This window comes from Mastigoproctus giganteus, chromosome 1 (assembly GCF_048544385.1).
Source record: "Mastigoproctus giganteus isolate SK-2022 chromosome 1, ASM4854438v1, whole genome shotgun sequence".
NCBI lineage: Eukaryota > Metazoa > Arthropoda > Arachnida > Uropygi > Thelyphonidae > Mastigoproctus > Mastigoproctus giganteus.
The window spans coordinates 149652274-149670610 of NC_143575.1; the positions used below are offsets into that span (position 1 = coordinate 149652274).

General features: G+C 36.4%; 1 protein-coding gene across 1 annotated transcript in view; it reads left to right on the plus strand.

The window, feature by feature from the left end:
• fray (oxidative stress responsive kinase frayed) overlaps positions 1-18337 on the plus strand; it is a 501108-nt gene that overhangs the window by 380315 nt on the left and 102456 nt on the right. The window contains exons 12-13 of the mRNA XM_090389465.1: positions 1537-1647; positions 13619-13837. Coding sequence (XP_090245591.1) covers positions 1537-1647; positions 13619-13837 — 330 coding nt within the window. The remainder of the gene's footprint in view (positions 1-1536; positions 1648-13618; positions 13838-18337) is intronic.

Below are 18337 nucleotides of genomic sequence, written 5' to 3' on the forward strand. Positions count from 1 at the left end.
GTCTTCAGTATTCTTCAGCTAAGTTGACTAGTATCCATCAGTTTGGCTTTAAGAAAGGCTGCTTCACTGCCCAAGCCTTGAATAACATCTTACAGAGTACTACCACTTCTACTTCCAAGTATGTATGTGCAATTTTCATTGATTTCCAAGGTGCTTTCAAGTGGCCCAGTGTTATCCGGAGGGCATATGAAGCTAGCTGTTCTACATAGATGTATCACTGTCTCCAGAGTTATTTCTGCACAGGAAAATTACCATCTCTACCTAGTTTCACAGCATTTCTGCACCTGTCACCAGGGGTTACCCCTAAGGTTCAATTGTTGGCCCATTGGCATGGAATATGGTCCTTGATGAGTAGACGGCTTGCTCATTCCCTTGGAAACCACTGCCAATGTCTTAAAGAAGCTTCTGACTTTGGCCTGCACTCACAAGCTTACAGTTTCTCCTAGAAAACGTTGCACATTAATGCTAAAAGGTAAGTTTGTTGTGCACAGACCTCTCATGGTTTTCTTCTAAGCCGAGTCTCTCTCTCCAAAACCAGCGCTCTGTCAAACATCTTGGCATTATCTTGAGTAACAAGCTCACTTTCATGCTGCATGTCCAGCACCTCAGAGAAAAATTGAAGAAGTACACTAATGTCCTTGCCAGAATTACAAGAAGGGATTGGGGTTTGAAGGGCAGAGCTCTTCACTTGATGTATGACGCTGTTTTCATCCCTATTGTCATGTACCGGCCATTTGGTTCCACTGCACAGATAAAATTTCTGTAGCTAAACAACTTTACATGCTGAGAACCATCCTTCAACTTTCCATGACATGTCGGACAGCTTTCACCGTTGCCCTTCAAGTCCTTACAGGGGGAACTTCCTCTCAACTTACATGTTTCCTGCTGTGGGCTCTCTCATGCTGTCAAACACAGTCATATGGCAGAGATCTTTAATATCGGAACCAAGATAGGCATTGATATTCATCACGATTAAAAAGATATCTGGGAGGCTTTTGTCAGCCTGTGGCTTAATAGGTGGACAGCATGTCCAAAAAGTGAAATTACCAGGAAATTTTTTCCCCAAGTGACTATTACGAATAAGGCAACCACTCCAAACCTACAGACATCTTTTCTCCTCACAGGAGATGGTCTTTAACAGCAAAGGAATCAAAATTTAAATTTTTCTTATTTATCCCTTGTTCTGTTCTTTGAAACAACCTTCCTTATATACCTTTCGTGTTTGGAATCACTGTGGGAAGTGCGGAAGGGATTCAATACTTCAAATACTTCAGGATCATTATAGGTGAAAATTATCCGGAGTTCAAATATGCATATAACACAATTGTGGTTTTTGCGATTCACTGACATTTTATTTGCATCTACCTAATCAAAAATCCTATTCAGCATTCTATTTACTGCATAAATTTTTTAACTCTTCTATAATTTCTTTTTTTAAATTAGGTTACTTTCTCTTTGCCCTTATAATGGTACCTTTGATTTCAGTAGTTTGTCTTTATCATAATGTATTCATTTTTTTTATATACTTTTCATTAGCTGAAAAATACTAAACGAGTACCAGGAGCTAGTGGCCGTTTACATCGTACCGAAACAGGAGATTGGGTGTGGTCTTCGGATGATGAAGCAACGGAGTCTTCTGACGAAAAGGTGCAAAATTTCTTCTTTATAAATATGTTGGCAATATGATGAATAATCTTAAAATATTTCTTATTAGCGAAGTAAAAATATTCTGAACAGTTTTAAATATTTGTAAAATAATAAGAGAAGTTTACCTCAATATAGTACGGAAAACACTTCAGTATGATATTCTAGAGAAATTAAAACGAAAAACTTACGTTAGACTAACAAATAATTTTAAAAATTTAAAAATCAATTTAATGCAATTAACAAAAAAATTGCAAAACGATTTTCCTTCCTGAAACAGTGCTTTTCAGCCGTATGTCGTGATCACAGGAATGAAAATAATGCCAAATAGGAGTGAGTACGAAACTTAAATAGGGATTAATTGTCTTTGCTCATGCGCGTAAAAGCCCATGAATCGGAGATGAGATATGGCCGACGAACATTAATGGAATTTTTGTGTAATTTAATTTCTACAGTTTCTGCAATTAATAGTTGCGTATAATTACGTTGGACACTTAAGTATTTCAGCCTCGTAAAATAAAAAAGTATGTTTTTTGTTAACAACGTGAAAGGCTGAACGAGAGCGTGAACTGGGGCCTAATGTTGATTAACACGAATATTCAAAAGAAAATGAGTCAAACCCTGGTAAGACGAGTCGCAATCACCACAAGAAATGTGGTATACCAAGGTCATTCATTTGTGCTGTGAACGAGGAAAGAACTGAGTGATTGTTCAGTATAGTGTGTAATTTCCGTATTGGCCTGGCCACAATTTTAAATTCGGTACCTTTTAAAGAATCTGTTAAGCTGTTTGTACCACTGTTTAACATATGGAACAGAAATAAAGTATTTTTTGATATTACTATTGTTGGTTGGTGTAGTATTTTGTATCCTATCCTTAGCTTGTACCCTAATTCGGTTTATTGCAGCAAGGGGATGATTCCTGTTTAAGAATCTGCTGGTTAATATTTGTGGGTGAATGTGTGAAAGCTGTTAAAATGTAGAAGCATACTGGTGTTTGTAGGTTTTTGATAGATGTTAAATTGGATTTTATTCGAGTCCCGAGTAAGCATGAAATTTAGAAAATTTAATGACTTTGGAAAGGGAGGATACGGATACAATGTAAATTTGAGTAATAACTAGAACATCGTCTAAATACCTCCCATAGTATATGATATGGGGTCGAAAAGGCGTCAAATTGTATATGCTCAATCGTTGAGAGATAGATCTCCAATATTAAGCCACTCAGGCTCAATCCCATTGGCAAACCAAAAATTTTTTTGTACACTTTGTCTCGAAAGGTGATGTAGTTGGCCCCAACTAACAGTGTTTAATTAAGTGAAATTTTTCCTTAATAGGAAGCTTCGTATGATTAATCGGTATCGAGTTATTATTTACCGTATCTCAAATAATATCTAATGTGTATTCAACGTTTACATTTGTATACAATGAGGTAACATCTAGTGACAATAAATTGTCATTGTCACCAAGTCTACAGTCCTTAAGATTATTAAATGTATCGTAGTTCCTAATACCAAATTGTATCGCTTATCTAAAGGGTTTTATAATGCTGTATACGTGTGTGACCAAAGGTGAAAATGCAGAGTTTCTGTAGGAAACAATAGGCCAAATAAGAAATCCAGCCTTGTGTAATTTTGCCTGACCGAAAAGTGCAGGAATATTGTGTGTTCTGGCCTTCAATTCCTTTAACTGAGCCATAAGTCGTTTTTTCAATACGTGGTAACGTTTTATTTTATTGATTGACTACTTTGGTAAATAGTGCCGGGTTTACTTCAAGATACGTGGAGGTATCTGAAACAACTGATTCTAACTTATTAATATAATTAGGTTTATCGAGTATTACCAATGTGTCTACTTTATCTGCCCTCTGTATAATAATGTCTTATTATACAGAGGAAAATTTTCCTGAAGTTCACGTAAAGCTGAACTGTCGTGCATTCAATTTAGGAAGTCGCGTTTCTTTTATGTTATTCACCACTTGGTTAACTTGTTGAATAAATAAATCTTTTTGTCTAACATTACGAAGTCCAAATTCAATATCAATTACACACTTTCTTTAGGTAGTTTTTGAGGTGGTAAATTATAATTTAATCCTTTGGATAAAAGTGAAATCTGGTCTTGCGATAGCGTATATGAGGAAAGATTTGTAACCTGTTGATATGCCGGTTTGTCGAATGCTGGGGGAGGGGGTGTTCGTGAACTAGCTGACATATTCTGTTGTGGCACGTTGTGTGTATGCAGTGGGTGGGTCATCACCCAACTCGTATGCACTTGGTTGCAAGCCCGCGGCAATGTATTAGAATTCATATGAAGGTGTCTTGACCCTCCCAATAATGATTGTGATTTGTTAACGTGTATGTTTTTTTATATCTGAGGCCTGTGCTTCCCGTCGCAAATCTATGGAGGTCTTTAATACAGACCAATCGTTAGGGTGTAGTTGATTTTTTAATTTATCGCGAAGCTTCCTAACCTGGGAAAGGTTTTTTTTTAATTTATTTATTAAAATTCGAGATTTTAAGGCAAGTTTAACGATATTATGCGATGTGGCAAGTGCTAGTTGTTTTATGCCCGAAATTTTTCATTTAAATTGACCCTAGCAAACTTCGAAATGAAATTGTTTTGAAGGCAATATTTTAGAAATGAAATATGGTAACTTTGGGCCGAATATTGTAGTGTTAATTCAATGTAATTTTGCATCAAGCTGAGCAAAAAATCCCCCATAATTATGTGTATCTATAGGTTATACCTGGAGAGAAAGGAAGTGAATGAAATAGTCAATGAGTTTAAAAAATGAATTAGATAGTATGAACCAGAGCTGTAATGCTCAATATGTTCTATGTTGATATCAATATTTGTAAAATGATAAGAGAAGTTTACCTCAATATAGTACGTAGAACACTTCCATGTGATACTCTCCAGAAATTAAAACGAAAAAATCGAAAAACTTACATTAGAGTAACAAATAATTTAAAAAAAAAAAAGATTTTTAAATCAGTTTAACACAATAAAACTCAATTTAACGCAATTAACAAAAAAAAATTGCAAAACGATTTTCCTTCCTGGAGCTGGAACCGATTTACAACCATATGTCGTGATCACAAGAATGAAAATTACTGAATAGGGGTGAGTATGAAACTTGAATCGGAGATGAGATATGGCCGACGAACATTAACAGAATTTTCGTGTAATTTGATTTCCATGGTTTCTTCAATTAGTCACGTATGATTACGTTGGACAAGTATTTTGGTCTTGTTAAATAAAAAAGTGTGTGTTCGTTAACGGCATTACAGCTCTCATTACAGCCAATAAACTCTTATTGACTATTTCATTCATTTCCTTTCGCTCCAGGTATAACCTATAGATACACATAATTATGGAGAATTTTTTGCACAGCTTGATGTAAAATTACGTTGAATTAACACTGCGATACTCAGCCCAAAGTTACCATATTTCTTTCTAAAATATTGCCTTTAAAACAACATCGTTGCGAAGTTTGCTAGGGTCAATTTATATATAAAAAAAAACGTGCTAACACAGAATATGTCAGCTAGTTCGTGAATACCTCCCTCGCCCAGCATTCAACGAACCGGCATATCAACAGGTTACAAATCTTTCCTTGTATACGCTATCACAAGATTTCACTTTTATTCAAAGGATTAAATTATAATTTACCATCTCGAAAACTATCTAAAAAAACAGTGCATAATTGATATTGAATTTGGACTTTGTAATGTTCCACAAAAAGATTTATTAATTCAACAAGTTAACCATGTGGTGAATAACATAAAAGAAACCCGACTTCCCAAATTGAATACACATGACAGTTCAGCTTTACGGGAACTTCGGGAAAATAAAGACATAATTAAACAGAGGGCAGATAAAGGAGACAGTGGTAATACTCGATAAACCTGATTATATTAATAAGTTAGAATCGGTTGTTTCAGATACCTCCACTTATCTTGAAGTAGACCCGGCACTATTTACCAATTTAGTCAATCAATACAATAAAACTTTAACCACGTATCGAAAAAACGACTACATTACGATGGCTCAGTTAAAGGAATTGAAGGCCAGAACATACAATATTCCTGCACTTTTCGGTCAGGTAAAATTACACAAGACTGGATTTCCTATTTAGCCTATTGTTTCCTACAGAAACTCGGCATTTTCATCCTTGGCCACCCATGTATACATACATTATTTAATAATCTTAAGGACTGTAGACTTTGGCGACAATGACAATTTATTCTCACTAGATGTTACCTCATTGTATAAGAATGTTGTTATTGTTATTTATTTTTTAGGAGCATTAGCAACTAAGGCCATATTGCTCCGGGAATATGCGGTGGTCATTCCCTGACCTTTCCGCATCCTCCGTATTTGGTGGTGATGGGCTCTAACCCCGGTCTAATCAAGCAGTGTGTGCTATGCACTGCTGCTCCTTCCCACCTGGCTACAGAGGCGCCCTGTATATGAATGTAAACGTTGAATACGCATTAGATATTATTTGGGATATGTTAAATAATAACTCTATACCGATTAATCATATGAAGCTTCCTATTAAGAAAAAATTTCACTTAATTAAACTGTTAGTTGAGGCAACTATATCACCTTTCGAGACAAAGTGTACAAACAAATTTTTGGTTTGCCAATGGAATTGAGACTGAGTGGCTTAATATCGCAGATCTCTCTCTCAACGATTGAGCATATACATTTGACGCCTTTTCGACCCCATATTACATACTATGGGAGGTATTTAGACGTAGTTATTACTGATAGTAGTACTATCCAAGATATTTTACTTTCGTTTAATAATATTCATTCTCGACTCAAATTTACATTGGAAAGGGAGGTTACGGATAGAACGAAATTTTCTAAATTTCGTGCTTACTCGGGGTTCGAATAAAATCCAATTTAACATCATCGAAAACCTACAAACACCGGTATGCTTCTACATTATAACAGCTATCACCCGTTCACCTACAAATATTAACCAGCAGATTCTTAAACAGGGGTTATCCTCTTGCTAGAATAAACTGAATTAGGGTACAAGCTAAGGATAGGATACAAAATACTACACCAATCAACGATGGTAATATCAAAAAATACTTTATTTCTGTTCCATATGTTGAACAGTGGCACAAACAGCTTAACAGATTCTTTAAAGGTACCGAATTTAAAATTGTGGCCAGGCGATATGGAAATTACACACTATACTGAACAGTCACTCAGTCCTATCCTCGTTCGCAGCACAAATTAATAATCTGTGTTTACCGCATTTCTTGTGGTGATTGCGGCTCGTCTTACCAGGGTTTGACTCGTTTTCCTTTGAATATTCATGTTAATTGACATGTGGCCTCAGTTCGTGCTTCTCGTTCAGCAGCATCAGAATTAGCCTTTCACGCATTTTATATAACCGATTATTAATTGCAGAAACCGTAGAAATTAAATTACACAAAAATTCTGTTAATTTTAGTTGGCCATATCTCATCTCCGATTCGTTGGCTTTTATGTGCATGTGCGAAGACAAATAATCCCTATTTAAGTTTCATGCTCACCCCTATTCAGTAATTTTCATTCCTGTGATCATGACATACGGTCAAAAAGCGTTGTCAGCTTCGGGAAGGAAAATAGTTTTGCAGGTTTTTCGTTAATTATGTTAAATTGAGTTTTATTGTGTTAAATTGATTTTTAAATTTTTTTTAAAAATTATTTGTTACTCTAATGTAAGTTTTTCGTTTTAATTTCTGCAGAGTATCATATGGAAGCGTTCAATGTACTATATTGAGGTAAACTTCTCTTATTATTTTACAAATATTGATATCAACGTAAAACGTATTGAGAATTACAGCTGTGGTTCATACTATCAAGAACAGTTTTAAAATACTGTTACTTTTACACTGAATGTAGGTTAACCCTTATTGAATGAGAGGAATAGGTTCCTCAAAAAAAAAAAAAGCATCTTTCAGTGAATGATAATAATTAAGAAATAAATTCAGTTCATCCAGTAGGAGCAGTAGCTAAGTATATTTAATGACATTAGCTTTTGAGATAACAAATCTCTTCATCAGCTGTAAAAATATATACATACAGTATGTAGATTCGTTACTCAAAAGCTGCTGTCATAAAATATATCTAACTACTGCTTTTACTGGACAAACTGAATTTATTTCTTAGTTATGGAACCCAGTGCCACAGGCCTCTTCTGTTTTAATGATAATAATGTTCTATACACTCCAATGTTATAATGATAGATGGGTTCTTTATTTAAAATTTACTATTTAATTTTTTTGGAAAAAAGTAAATAGTAAATTTTAAATATAACAAATGCTTCAGTGTAACATAGTAATAATGAAAGAGGTGGACTTACCCATTTTGCATAAACTGCATAATAAAAGCCTAGCTATATAATGGAATAATAATAAGAATAATAATAATAATAGAGAGGATTGAAGTTATTTTCACACTACTAGTTTGTTGCAGATAGTGAAGATTCTTCTGTTGTATGTGCTTTTGAAAGTGAGTGATAAGGTGCACCTTATATATTGCATCAGACTTTAAGCTGTCCTATACTCTTCTTTCTCTGAAATTGTTAGGGAAATCCGAGGATGTAGGAGAAACTACTTCTAAACATATTACTATAGTTTCACCTTCGTGGAGTTTTGTATATTATCCTCTGCGTTTTCTATAAATCTATCTAGGTATATATCTTAATGTGATTATCTTACTATTAGTTACTTCCATTTTGCAGGGTTTTTTTTTTATTTTTTTTTTTATTCATTTCAAATTTAATGCACTGTGGATCATATGATATAAAAATTATGGATTGCTATGCATAGAGCGGTGGACATCGTCAGTGAATATCGTATTTATTGTTCTTGTCTTTATTAGCCAAAAACAATAACAAATCATACAAAAGCAAGTTCTATAAGGGCAAATTTTCATCATAGTAGGAAAGTACATGGACTTGCAATAAAAAATTGAAGCTGTAATCTTCCAAAAATCCTTCCCGATGACTGCGAAATGCTAAAGAAATTTTAGCCAACGTAAGCATTATCTGAAATAACTGTTCTATTATCATTTTCCAAAATGAGGATCGGTATCTTACTTGTTCCTCAAGATCTTTATCAGTCGTTGCATTCTTTTACCACATTTCATGTATAGCACATGCCTCGATATGATGTTGAGAAAGACTGAGTTTTTATCCCAAAAAATTGTTTTCTTCCAATCTTGTAGTCTGTAATGCCACTGACTTTTAATATTTGAAAACAGCCGCATGGTTGGCAATATGCAGCATCTAAAATTTGTGAGTATTACATTTCACTAAAGCTTCTTTTTTGTTGTTGAGGATTCCTTGGAAATGATCCTTTAGGTCTCTGAGGTGACAAACTCATAATGTTTCTTTTTGTTTCATTGGAAATGTTGATGTCCACGTATTCTTCAAGATTGCTTGAAGGAATAAACAGTGCAGTGCGTTCAAAACTAATTTCCAATGAAGGCATATCTATGAGTGTTGAATTGTTTTTGTTCAGTGACCCTGCTTGATTTAAATGATCTGGAGATATATTTACACCAGCAGTATTCTTTTCTACATTTTCTGATTCAATACTGGCCTTTCTTTACCTTCTTCTGGACATAATTCATTACTGTGTTTTGTAAAGAAATGATCTAATTTAGGTAATTTATTGACTGCTTGTTCTTTTGCTTTCTTCGTTGTTCTTTTTTGGGCTACACTCTTTCCCTTTTTCTTTTCATCCATTTTTAACTAAATTTTATTAATTATATTTTAAATACAAATAGCAGTAATAAACAAATACATTTGTGTATGTCAGTTGCTGTTTTGATAATGACTTGAACAAACTTGAATTGAAATTAAGCAACTAATAACTTTTGACCACCGTGTATGGCTAAATGTTCATATGTGGGGACCATCCTCCCCTGTCTTCCTGTCAAGTTGGGGAATTCCGAACACTGATATGACGCATACATATACAGTAATAAAATGGGTGTTTGATCACTATACAAAGTTGCATTTGCAAAAGCAAAATAAAGACTGCTGCCGCCTGGGTTTGTTATGTTTTGACAATAAAATGCCTCAGTGAGAAAAATTTTCATTACATGTTGCATCTGTCCATAGGCGCTAGTGTAGTAGGGATGGTCCCTACTGGCATCTGTTTATGGGGCCCCCCCCCTGGTGAAGTAGCGCTCCTAGTTTTTGCCTACATTTGCTATATGGTAGCTATGCCCCTGATGCCCTCTATTCCCCTGTGGATGTTAAGTAAATTAGAAAAAAGAGTAGTTCAAAAACCAACTTAGTGAATCCGCTTCTGATGAATCACAACTCTGCCTCCTGGCTTGCAGTTACCTTGTGATCCATCTTAAAATCTTGCCCATAATCCCAGCATGTTCCAGCTTATACAGTAACCTCTCATTAGTGACTCAGACAAATGACTTGCTAAAATCCAAATAAACTGTGTCAAAATTATTCTCTAAATCTAGCTATGAGTAACTGTCAAAATAGCTAACCATATTAGTTAAGCATGATTTTCCCTTAACAGTACTATGTTGTGTTTCCTTCAGAATGCCATTTCTATCTAAATATCTCTGGATTGCACTCTTTGCCTCCAAGCTTTTTCCAACCACTGAGAGCTAAGCAGCTAACTATTGATCTGTGTTTACCTATTTCACTTTTAGAACTGCCTTTATGTATTGGAAATATGTTGACACTTCTCTGAGCTTGCTCAAACCATTCAAGGCTTTATACGCCTCAATCAGATCACCTTGCAGGTGCCTAATCACCAGACACTAATTTGCAAATCTTAAGCCTTTCTTCGTAAGAGCAACCCTTTGTTCCATTCACTAATCTTGTTGCCCTTTTCTGTACTCGTTTCAGCAACTCTACATTCTTCCTAAAACAAGGCCTCCAGACCTGTGTACAGTACTCAAGGCGTGGCTTGACCATTGCCTTATACAAGGGGATAATCACCTCCTTATTGCTGTTAGCAAAATTTCTGTATATCTTTGACAAGACACCATTAGCTACTCTTGCACACTGTCTGCACTGCTTAGAAAATTTCATATCTGACTGCACAATTACCCCAGGTCCTTTTCATTCTCTACCACCCTGAGTGTAGTACCACACAGTTGATATGTTACTCTGAGGTTACTGCTACCCATATACAGAACTTTACATTTGTCAATGTTAGACTTCAGTTTCCACCTCTCAGCCCATCTGCTAAATGTTTCTAGATCCCTTTGCAGTAGTGTACTGACATTGGTGTCATTAACAACATTGCCAGCCTTCATATCGTCTGTAAACTTGGACATTAAGCCCCTAATATACCTACATCAATATCATTAATAAATACGGAAAACAACAATGGACCCAACACTGAACCCTGGGGGACTCCACTAATAACATTAGTTCACGAAGAGCAGTGTCCATTGATTACCACTCTGTCTTCTCCCACACAACCATCCGTTTATCCATAGCAGATTTTGCTGTTAATGCCATACTGCTGAAATTTGTACAGTAGTCTTCCATGTGCAACAGTATCAAAAGCTTTCTAAGATCAAAGTATGTGATATCAAAATTATTTTTTGCATCCAGTTCCTTTGGGACCACATAGTATCAAATCAAATTGGTCAGACAAGACTTCTCCTTAACAAACTCATGCTGTGTCCGATCTATAACTGAAGTGTTGTCTAGATGATCCTGCAGAACTTCTTTAAGCAGTGCCTCCATTAATTTTCCTGGAACAGAGATTAAACTAACAGATCTGTAATTACTTGTCACCCTTTGATCCTCCTTTGTGAATTGGGGGTCACCCTTGCATATATAGAGTCCATGGGTACCTCCCCTGAGTTCAAGGAAGATCTCATAATTATAACTAAGTGTTTGCTTACTTCCTTTTCTGCCTCCTTTAATATAACCAGATAGATTCCATCCACCCCAGGTGACCTTTATGTTTATCTTCCACAACCCCGGGGGCTGACATCTGGTTTTTTTTTTTGTTTTTTTTTTTGATTTGGTAGTTGTTGGCGCATCGGCTTCTGTGGCCATATTGCACCTCCCAAGGTTTTTGCAGTACTTTGATCCAAGCCCGAGGCGGGAATCGAACCCGCGACCTTTGGGTTGCCGGGCAGGTACTTTACCCACTCGGCTAGCCCGGTCGGCTGACATCCGGTGCGTATGAGCTTGGCACATCCAGGGTCCTGAGCTGGATATCATTATTCTTTTTGTTGTTGTTGCTCTCTCTCTCGGTAATTCAGAAAAAAAAATTTTTTGCTGGTGCAGCATAAGCCTCAGGCTTCCTTGTAGCATATGGCTAATAATAATTTTATCCTCCACTTTGTGCTTTTAGTTATTAAAAATCATTTAACTCACTACCATAGCTTAATACACCTGGTATTCCCCTCCCTGAATAACTCATATGTAAATGTAGATCAAAAATACTCATTCACTTTGTTAGCTACCTGAGCTGGATCGTCAACAGTTGAACCATTGATATCAAGTGGACCAATCTGATCCATCCCCTTCCTCCTAGAGTTTACATATGTAAAGAACTCTTTGCTGTTTTGCTTTTCATCCTTTGCCAAAGAGTTCTCATAATTTGCCTTTGCCTGCCTAACCTCCTTTGTGATTTGAATGCAGTTTTTGACATCTGTTGTGGCAATCACTAATAATGAGTTTTGGGCACTCCTCCAAGATAGCAGTGTAGGTTTCTGCATTCACTGTTCCATTAATAAACTTAATTTGCCCCACCCCTTTGCTTGTTATGTATCCTCAGACCATCTGACCAGTGAGGAACTTTGCAGTCTGTGTTATGTAGTCAGGATGGTATGCCTCCGATTTTCCTCTTCTGACATATCGCTTCCCATCTGAGCTATGCAGGTTGAATTTCGATTTGTCAGAAAAGATGACGGTGTCCCATTGCTCTTTTGTCCATGAAACATGCATTTTAGCCCAAGAAAGTCACTTATTCCTCATTTGTTCGGTCAACAAAGGCTTCTTCTTGGGCCAATAGGCATGCAAAACACATTCCGAAAGCAGTCTTTGGATAGTTTGTGCACTTATTTCAACACCAGAGGCCATCTCAAAGTTTAGTTTTAGATCAGGAGCACTAGCATGGCAATTATGAAGGTATAGCCATTTCAAATATTGATCTTGGGAAGGGGTAGTCACTCTTTTACGACCTGATCCAGGTCTTCTCTTCACATCACCGGTTTCACACTTTAATTTCAGCACCCGGAATACTGTTGACTGTTGGCAGACTGTTTTATCAGCGATAGCACACGTAGAAAGTCCTTCCTGGGACGGAGCAACAGCTACAATTTTTTTCTTGTTGTCAACTGAACATATGGTGCCGTGCTTACACCTCCGCAAAACAGGATAGTAAAGAGCGTGTATACCCTTCCAATGCCATATTTAATGGAATTGGCTGATGCAATACCTTGCAATTACTGTCTGATGCAATAGAAGTGTTAACTGATGCAATACCTTTACTTTACAACAAACAAAATGACTCTAATCAAACAATATCCTAAACATTTCACTACAAACGTTACTTTTTTTAAGGTGATGCAAATTTTTGTCCGCCACTATATATATTAATTTCGTGTCTCCTATCAGGTTTAAATATATGTTTTAAGTTATGATGATGTGTTTATAAAATCTAAGTGGTTATATGTATTAAGTTAATATGTTACATTTGTAAAATCAAAGTATTTATTATAGATAATAAATTAAACTATGAATTGCCACCCACATGGTTCGAACTTTACCTTCAGTCTTTGTGCTTCGTGGTGTAAGTTGCCAGTAGACCACAAAAAAAGTAAAATCAAGTATTAGCTTTAAATTGATGTGTTGTTCTTTTTGATAAGTTTGATTATTTAGGTACCTTAGCAGTGACTAATTTTTTTTTCTAATTTATTGATTTCAAAATATTAAGAGAATCCTTATACTTCTGTTTAAGGATAGTACAACAAGAGAACATCCTTCAATAACAGAACAATCACCAGCAACTTCCACTGTGACTAGTCAATCCACTTCTAGTAGTGATTCTGTACCCCAAGTCCCTGAAGTACCAGTGCCTATGGACATCCAGCCATCCATCCTGCCTCAGAATGAAGTATCTGCTAATCCTATAGCTGTTCACATACAAGATAATGTGAACCACATGGCACCATCCCGGGTAATAACTTGGACCTGTACCTTATTAATGCTTTAAGCAACACATAAAATCATTAAATAAATACTAATTAGGTAAATGTTAAATTGCCACCCATAGTTCTGTATTTTAGTTTGGGTGCTTTATTTCTGTCTTCCCAATCTGATGTCATTCAAAGGAAACCTCTAAGTCAAATAGAAAATAAATTTTTTTGTATTAATAAAACTTAGTCATTTCTTACTCCAAGGCAAAATGGAAGAACGGTTTCACGTCAGGTTAATTCAGTTACTGTGATCTCTAAATCTCTGTTTGAAATACAGGTATACCATGAATTACATGATTACTGCGTACCTAGAAATTGCCATGTAAGGTGAAAATGCCATACTCAGAAATGATTTTCCATAGAAAATAATGAAATAAGGCCAGGTTGCATTTAGGACCAGACTATAAAACTGTGTGTGTGTGTGTGTGTGTGTGTGTTTATCTTATGACTATAAATCTTTATAATGATGTTTTATAAGCATTTGTTATTCATATATTAAGAATTTGCAGTATGTTAAAGGGTTAACCTTAAAAGCACTTAGTTATACCAAATGCGCCAGTTGTCTGGAAGCACCAAAACCAGTTGAGATTCCAGCTGGAAGAAATAACTGAAGCTTTAGAAAGTTTTTTGAATATGCAACTACCAATCACAACATCAACAATAGTGAAAAATGAATCTGAAGCAAGTGCTTTATCAAAGAATATTGCAAATTTTAAATTTATTTGTTCATTAATTTGATATATGATGCATTAGGCAATGTGAATATAACAAGTAAAGTTTTAAGAGAAATCGATTTAGATTTGACAAATGCAAACTTTCACGTTACTAACCTGTTGAAGTATATTCAGGATTACAGAAGTGGTAATAAGTTTGAAAATGTCATAAAGGAAGCAGAAAAAATTGCAACCAAATTGGAGATTGAAAAGGATTTCGGAAAAACCAGAACTCGAAGGCGAAAGGCAATGCTTACATATGAAAATAATGCTGAAACTATACTTGATGAAAAAGAAAATTTTAAAGTTAATTAAAAAATTAATAAATTAAAAAATGCCCTTGGAAATACTTGTAACAGATGAAAATGAAAGAGATATAGTTTGTGAAATAAGATACTTATTTCATGAACTTATCCTTATAAAGGAATATCTCCCATTAAAATCCTTGAATTTCTTTGGGGAAAAAATTTTACATCTTCATTACCTAGCTTGTTCATAGTTCTATGCATTTTGCTGACGTAACCTGTTTCTGTGGAGACCATGGTAAGGAATTTTTCAAAGTTGAAATTAATAAAATTTCATTTAAGGACAACAACAATGACTCATAAAAGATTAGCATTAAAGTCACATGATGCAAGAAAGCAAGCTCATATATGGCATCAGCCAAAAAAAAAAAAAAAACTCATTTCACCCATCCACTTGCTCCAAATGTTTGTCTAGTTCTGCCTTGAATCTATTTAACCTATCAACTTCTACAATGACAGATGGAAGTTTGTTCCAGCAATCAACCACCTATTGGCTAAATTCTGCACATCTGTCCAGTTGTCTTTCCTCAATTTGAATTTATATGCCCTGTCAGGCAATGAGTCTGAGCAAGAAGAAAAATCCCATCAGCATTGAGCATGCTAAAACCATACAAGGCTTTATACACCTCAGTCAGATCACAAGGTGATCTGATTGATACGTTTTGCAAATTACAGTGTCTGGAGACTAGGTGCCTAGTTTCCAGGCGCTGTAATTTGCAAAACGTAAGCCTTCCTTCGTAAGAGCAACCCTTTGTTCCATTCACTAATCTCGTTGCCCTTCTCTGCACTCGAGGTGTGGCCTGACCATTGCCTTATACAAGGGGATAATCACCACCTTATCCCTACTAGAAAAATTCCTGTATATCATTGACAAGATGACATGGGCTACTCTTGCTGACCATCTGCACTGCTCAGAAAACTTCATATCTGCCTGCACAGTTACCCCCAGGACCTTTTCATTCTCTACCACTGTCACTGTAAAACCCCATCCCCAGGCAGGGAATGGAGGAGACGGATCTCTGTCTCCTCTCCTCCCTGCCTACCCCCCATATTTCGGTGGAGCTCGTCTCCACTGACCTCTTTGGGGATGCCTACTCTATTCATCCCTATTCTTCTATCTGTTTCCTCCCCAGTCTTCAATCTCCCCCCCTCTCACTAAATCGACCAAGTACACTAACAATGCCGCCAAATTATAACCAACGTCTAAATTCTACCGGTTTTGTGCAAATCTCTAAGATATCTAACACTATCAGCTTTTATCTAGCGTTACATGTCTAAATTTAATAACATCAAAATTTTGCCCGGCCTATTTGGCCTTTAACACATCTCTTTAGTGTTCAACTCTAACCAGCGATTTCCTAACAGCAATCCCATTAAGCATTAATGTCAAATGCATAAACTTTTTTTTTTTTTTTTTTTTTTTTAATAGGCCCTAGCCACTGAAATCCCAGGAAACTAGGTGGCAGGACCTGCCAGAGCAAATTGTTGTGATACTGGATACACCCGGCTAGCCTCAATGTGGCAGGGTATGGGCAACGTCGGGCCCCACTAGGAGCCTGGCGGCCAATAAGCCGGATAAACAATGGGCACAACATATCACACTGCACAGACACGACCCACACACTTTCAAGTCTCTGGCTTGACAGTGTACTGTCCTCGATACAGCGAAACACACGCGGAGATGGGAGAAATCCCAGGTGCCGTCTGACACGAACATACCTTATACCTTGTCACTGTAGTACCACGCAGTTGATACGTTACTCTGAGGTTACTGCTTCCCATATGCAGTACTTTACATTTGTCAAAGTTAAACTTCAGTTGCCACCTCTCAGCCCATCTTATCAACTTTTCTAGATACTGTTACAGCAGTGTACTGTCATTAGTATCATTAACAAGCCTGCCGACCTTCGTATCATATGCAAGCCTGACATACCATCATCAGTATCATTAATAAATAGGGAAAACAGCAATAGACCCAACACTGAACCCTGGGGGACTCCACTAATAACATTAGTCCACGAAGCGCAGTGTCCATTGATTACCACTCTGTCTTCTCCCACTCAACCATCCCTTTATCGATAGCAGAAATTTACCCCCAGTGCCACACTGCTCCAATTACGCTGCAGTCTTCCATGTGCAACAGTATCAAAAGCATTTCTAAGATCCAAATGTATGATATCAGAATTATTCCCTGCATCCAGTTCCTTTGTGAGCACATCATAGTATCCACTCAAATCAGTCAGACAAAAATTCCCCTTAACAAAACCATGCTGTGTCCGAACTATAACTGAAGTCTTGTCTAGATGATCCTGCAGTGCTTCTTTAACCAGTGCCTCCACTAATTTTCCTGGAACAGAAGTTAAACTAACAGGTCTATAATTACTTGTGTCGCCCTTTCATCCTCCTTTGTAAATTGGGATCACATTTGCACATCTCCAGTCCATGGGTACCTCCCCTGAGTCCAAGGAAGCTCTCATAATTATGGCTAAGGGTTTGTTTACTTCCTTTGCTGCCTCCTTTAATATAACTGGATAGATCCCATCCACCCCAGGTGCCTTTCTTGTGTTTATCTTCAACAATTTCTCCTCAGCTTTGCTCTTAGTTATTACAGAATCAACTAGCTCACAGCCAGAGTTTAATTCACCTCTGGCATTCCCCTTGTTGAATAACTCCTCATGTGTGAATGTAGTGCAAAATACTCATTTAGTTTGTTAGCTACCTGAGCAGGATCATCAACAGTTGAACCATCGATATCAAGTGGACCAATCTGATTTATCCCCTTCTTCTAGAGCAGTGGTTCTCAAACTTGTTAATGTGAAGACACCCTAAATCCATTATGAAAATTTCCCGGCACCCCCAGCATGGGCACTGGCAGAATATTTTGTAAGGTGGTGCATGTGGAAGGGCAATGAGGGAATTTTTTTTTTTTTTAAAGTATGAAAAAAAAAAAAAAAACATTTCTTTTGGTACAGGATTTTTAAACAAAATTTTTTTTATTTAAAAATTGGCCTCATACCACATTTTATGCCCAATTTCTATATCTCTAAGAATAATAAATTGTATGAAAAAATTGAAATTAAAGGAATAATATTAGATTGTTTTTTCATACTTATTTTAATGTTTTTAGAACAATAAGTACATCCTCTAATTTATATCCAGACACTAAAATAATTTAAAATTACAAAAAAAAAAAAAAAATTGAAATTTGATTAATTTTAGGGCTGAGCGTTCGCAGTGACGCTGTGCTGTTTCAAATACAGTGTACGCGACGGACGGCTCAGCTGTTCCATATATGCAGGTGTATATACATAAACCCTGCGATGCTTTCAGCAATTATTTCATGATGAATTCTAATTTACACAGTTGCATGAAAATCAACAACCTTTAGTAGTAATGGCCACAATGTAAGATGATGCTAAATTTGACGTTGCGGCACCCACTTTTCTAGAGAACCACGATTCTA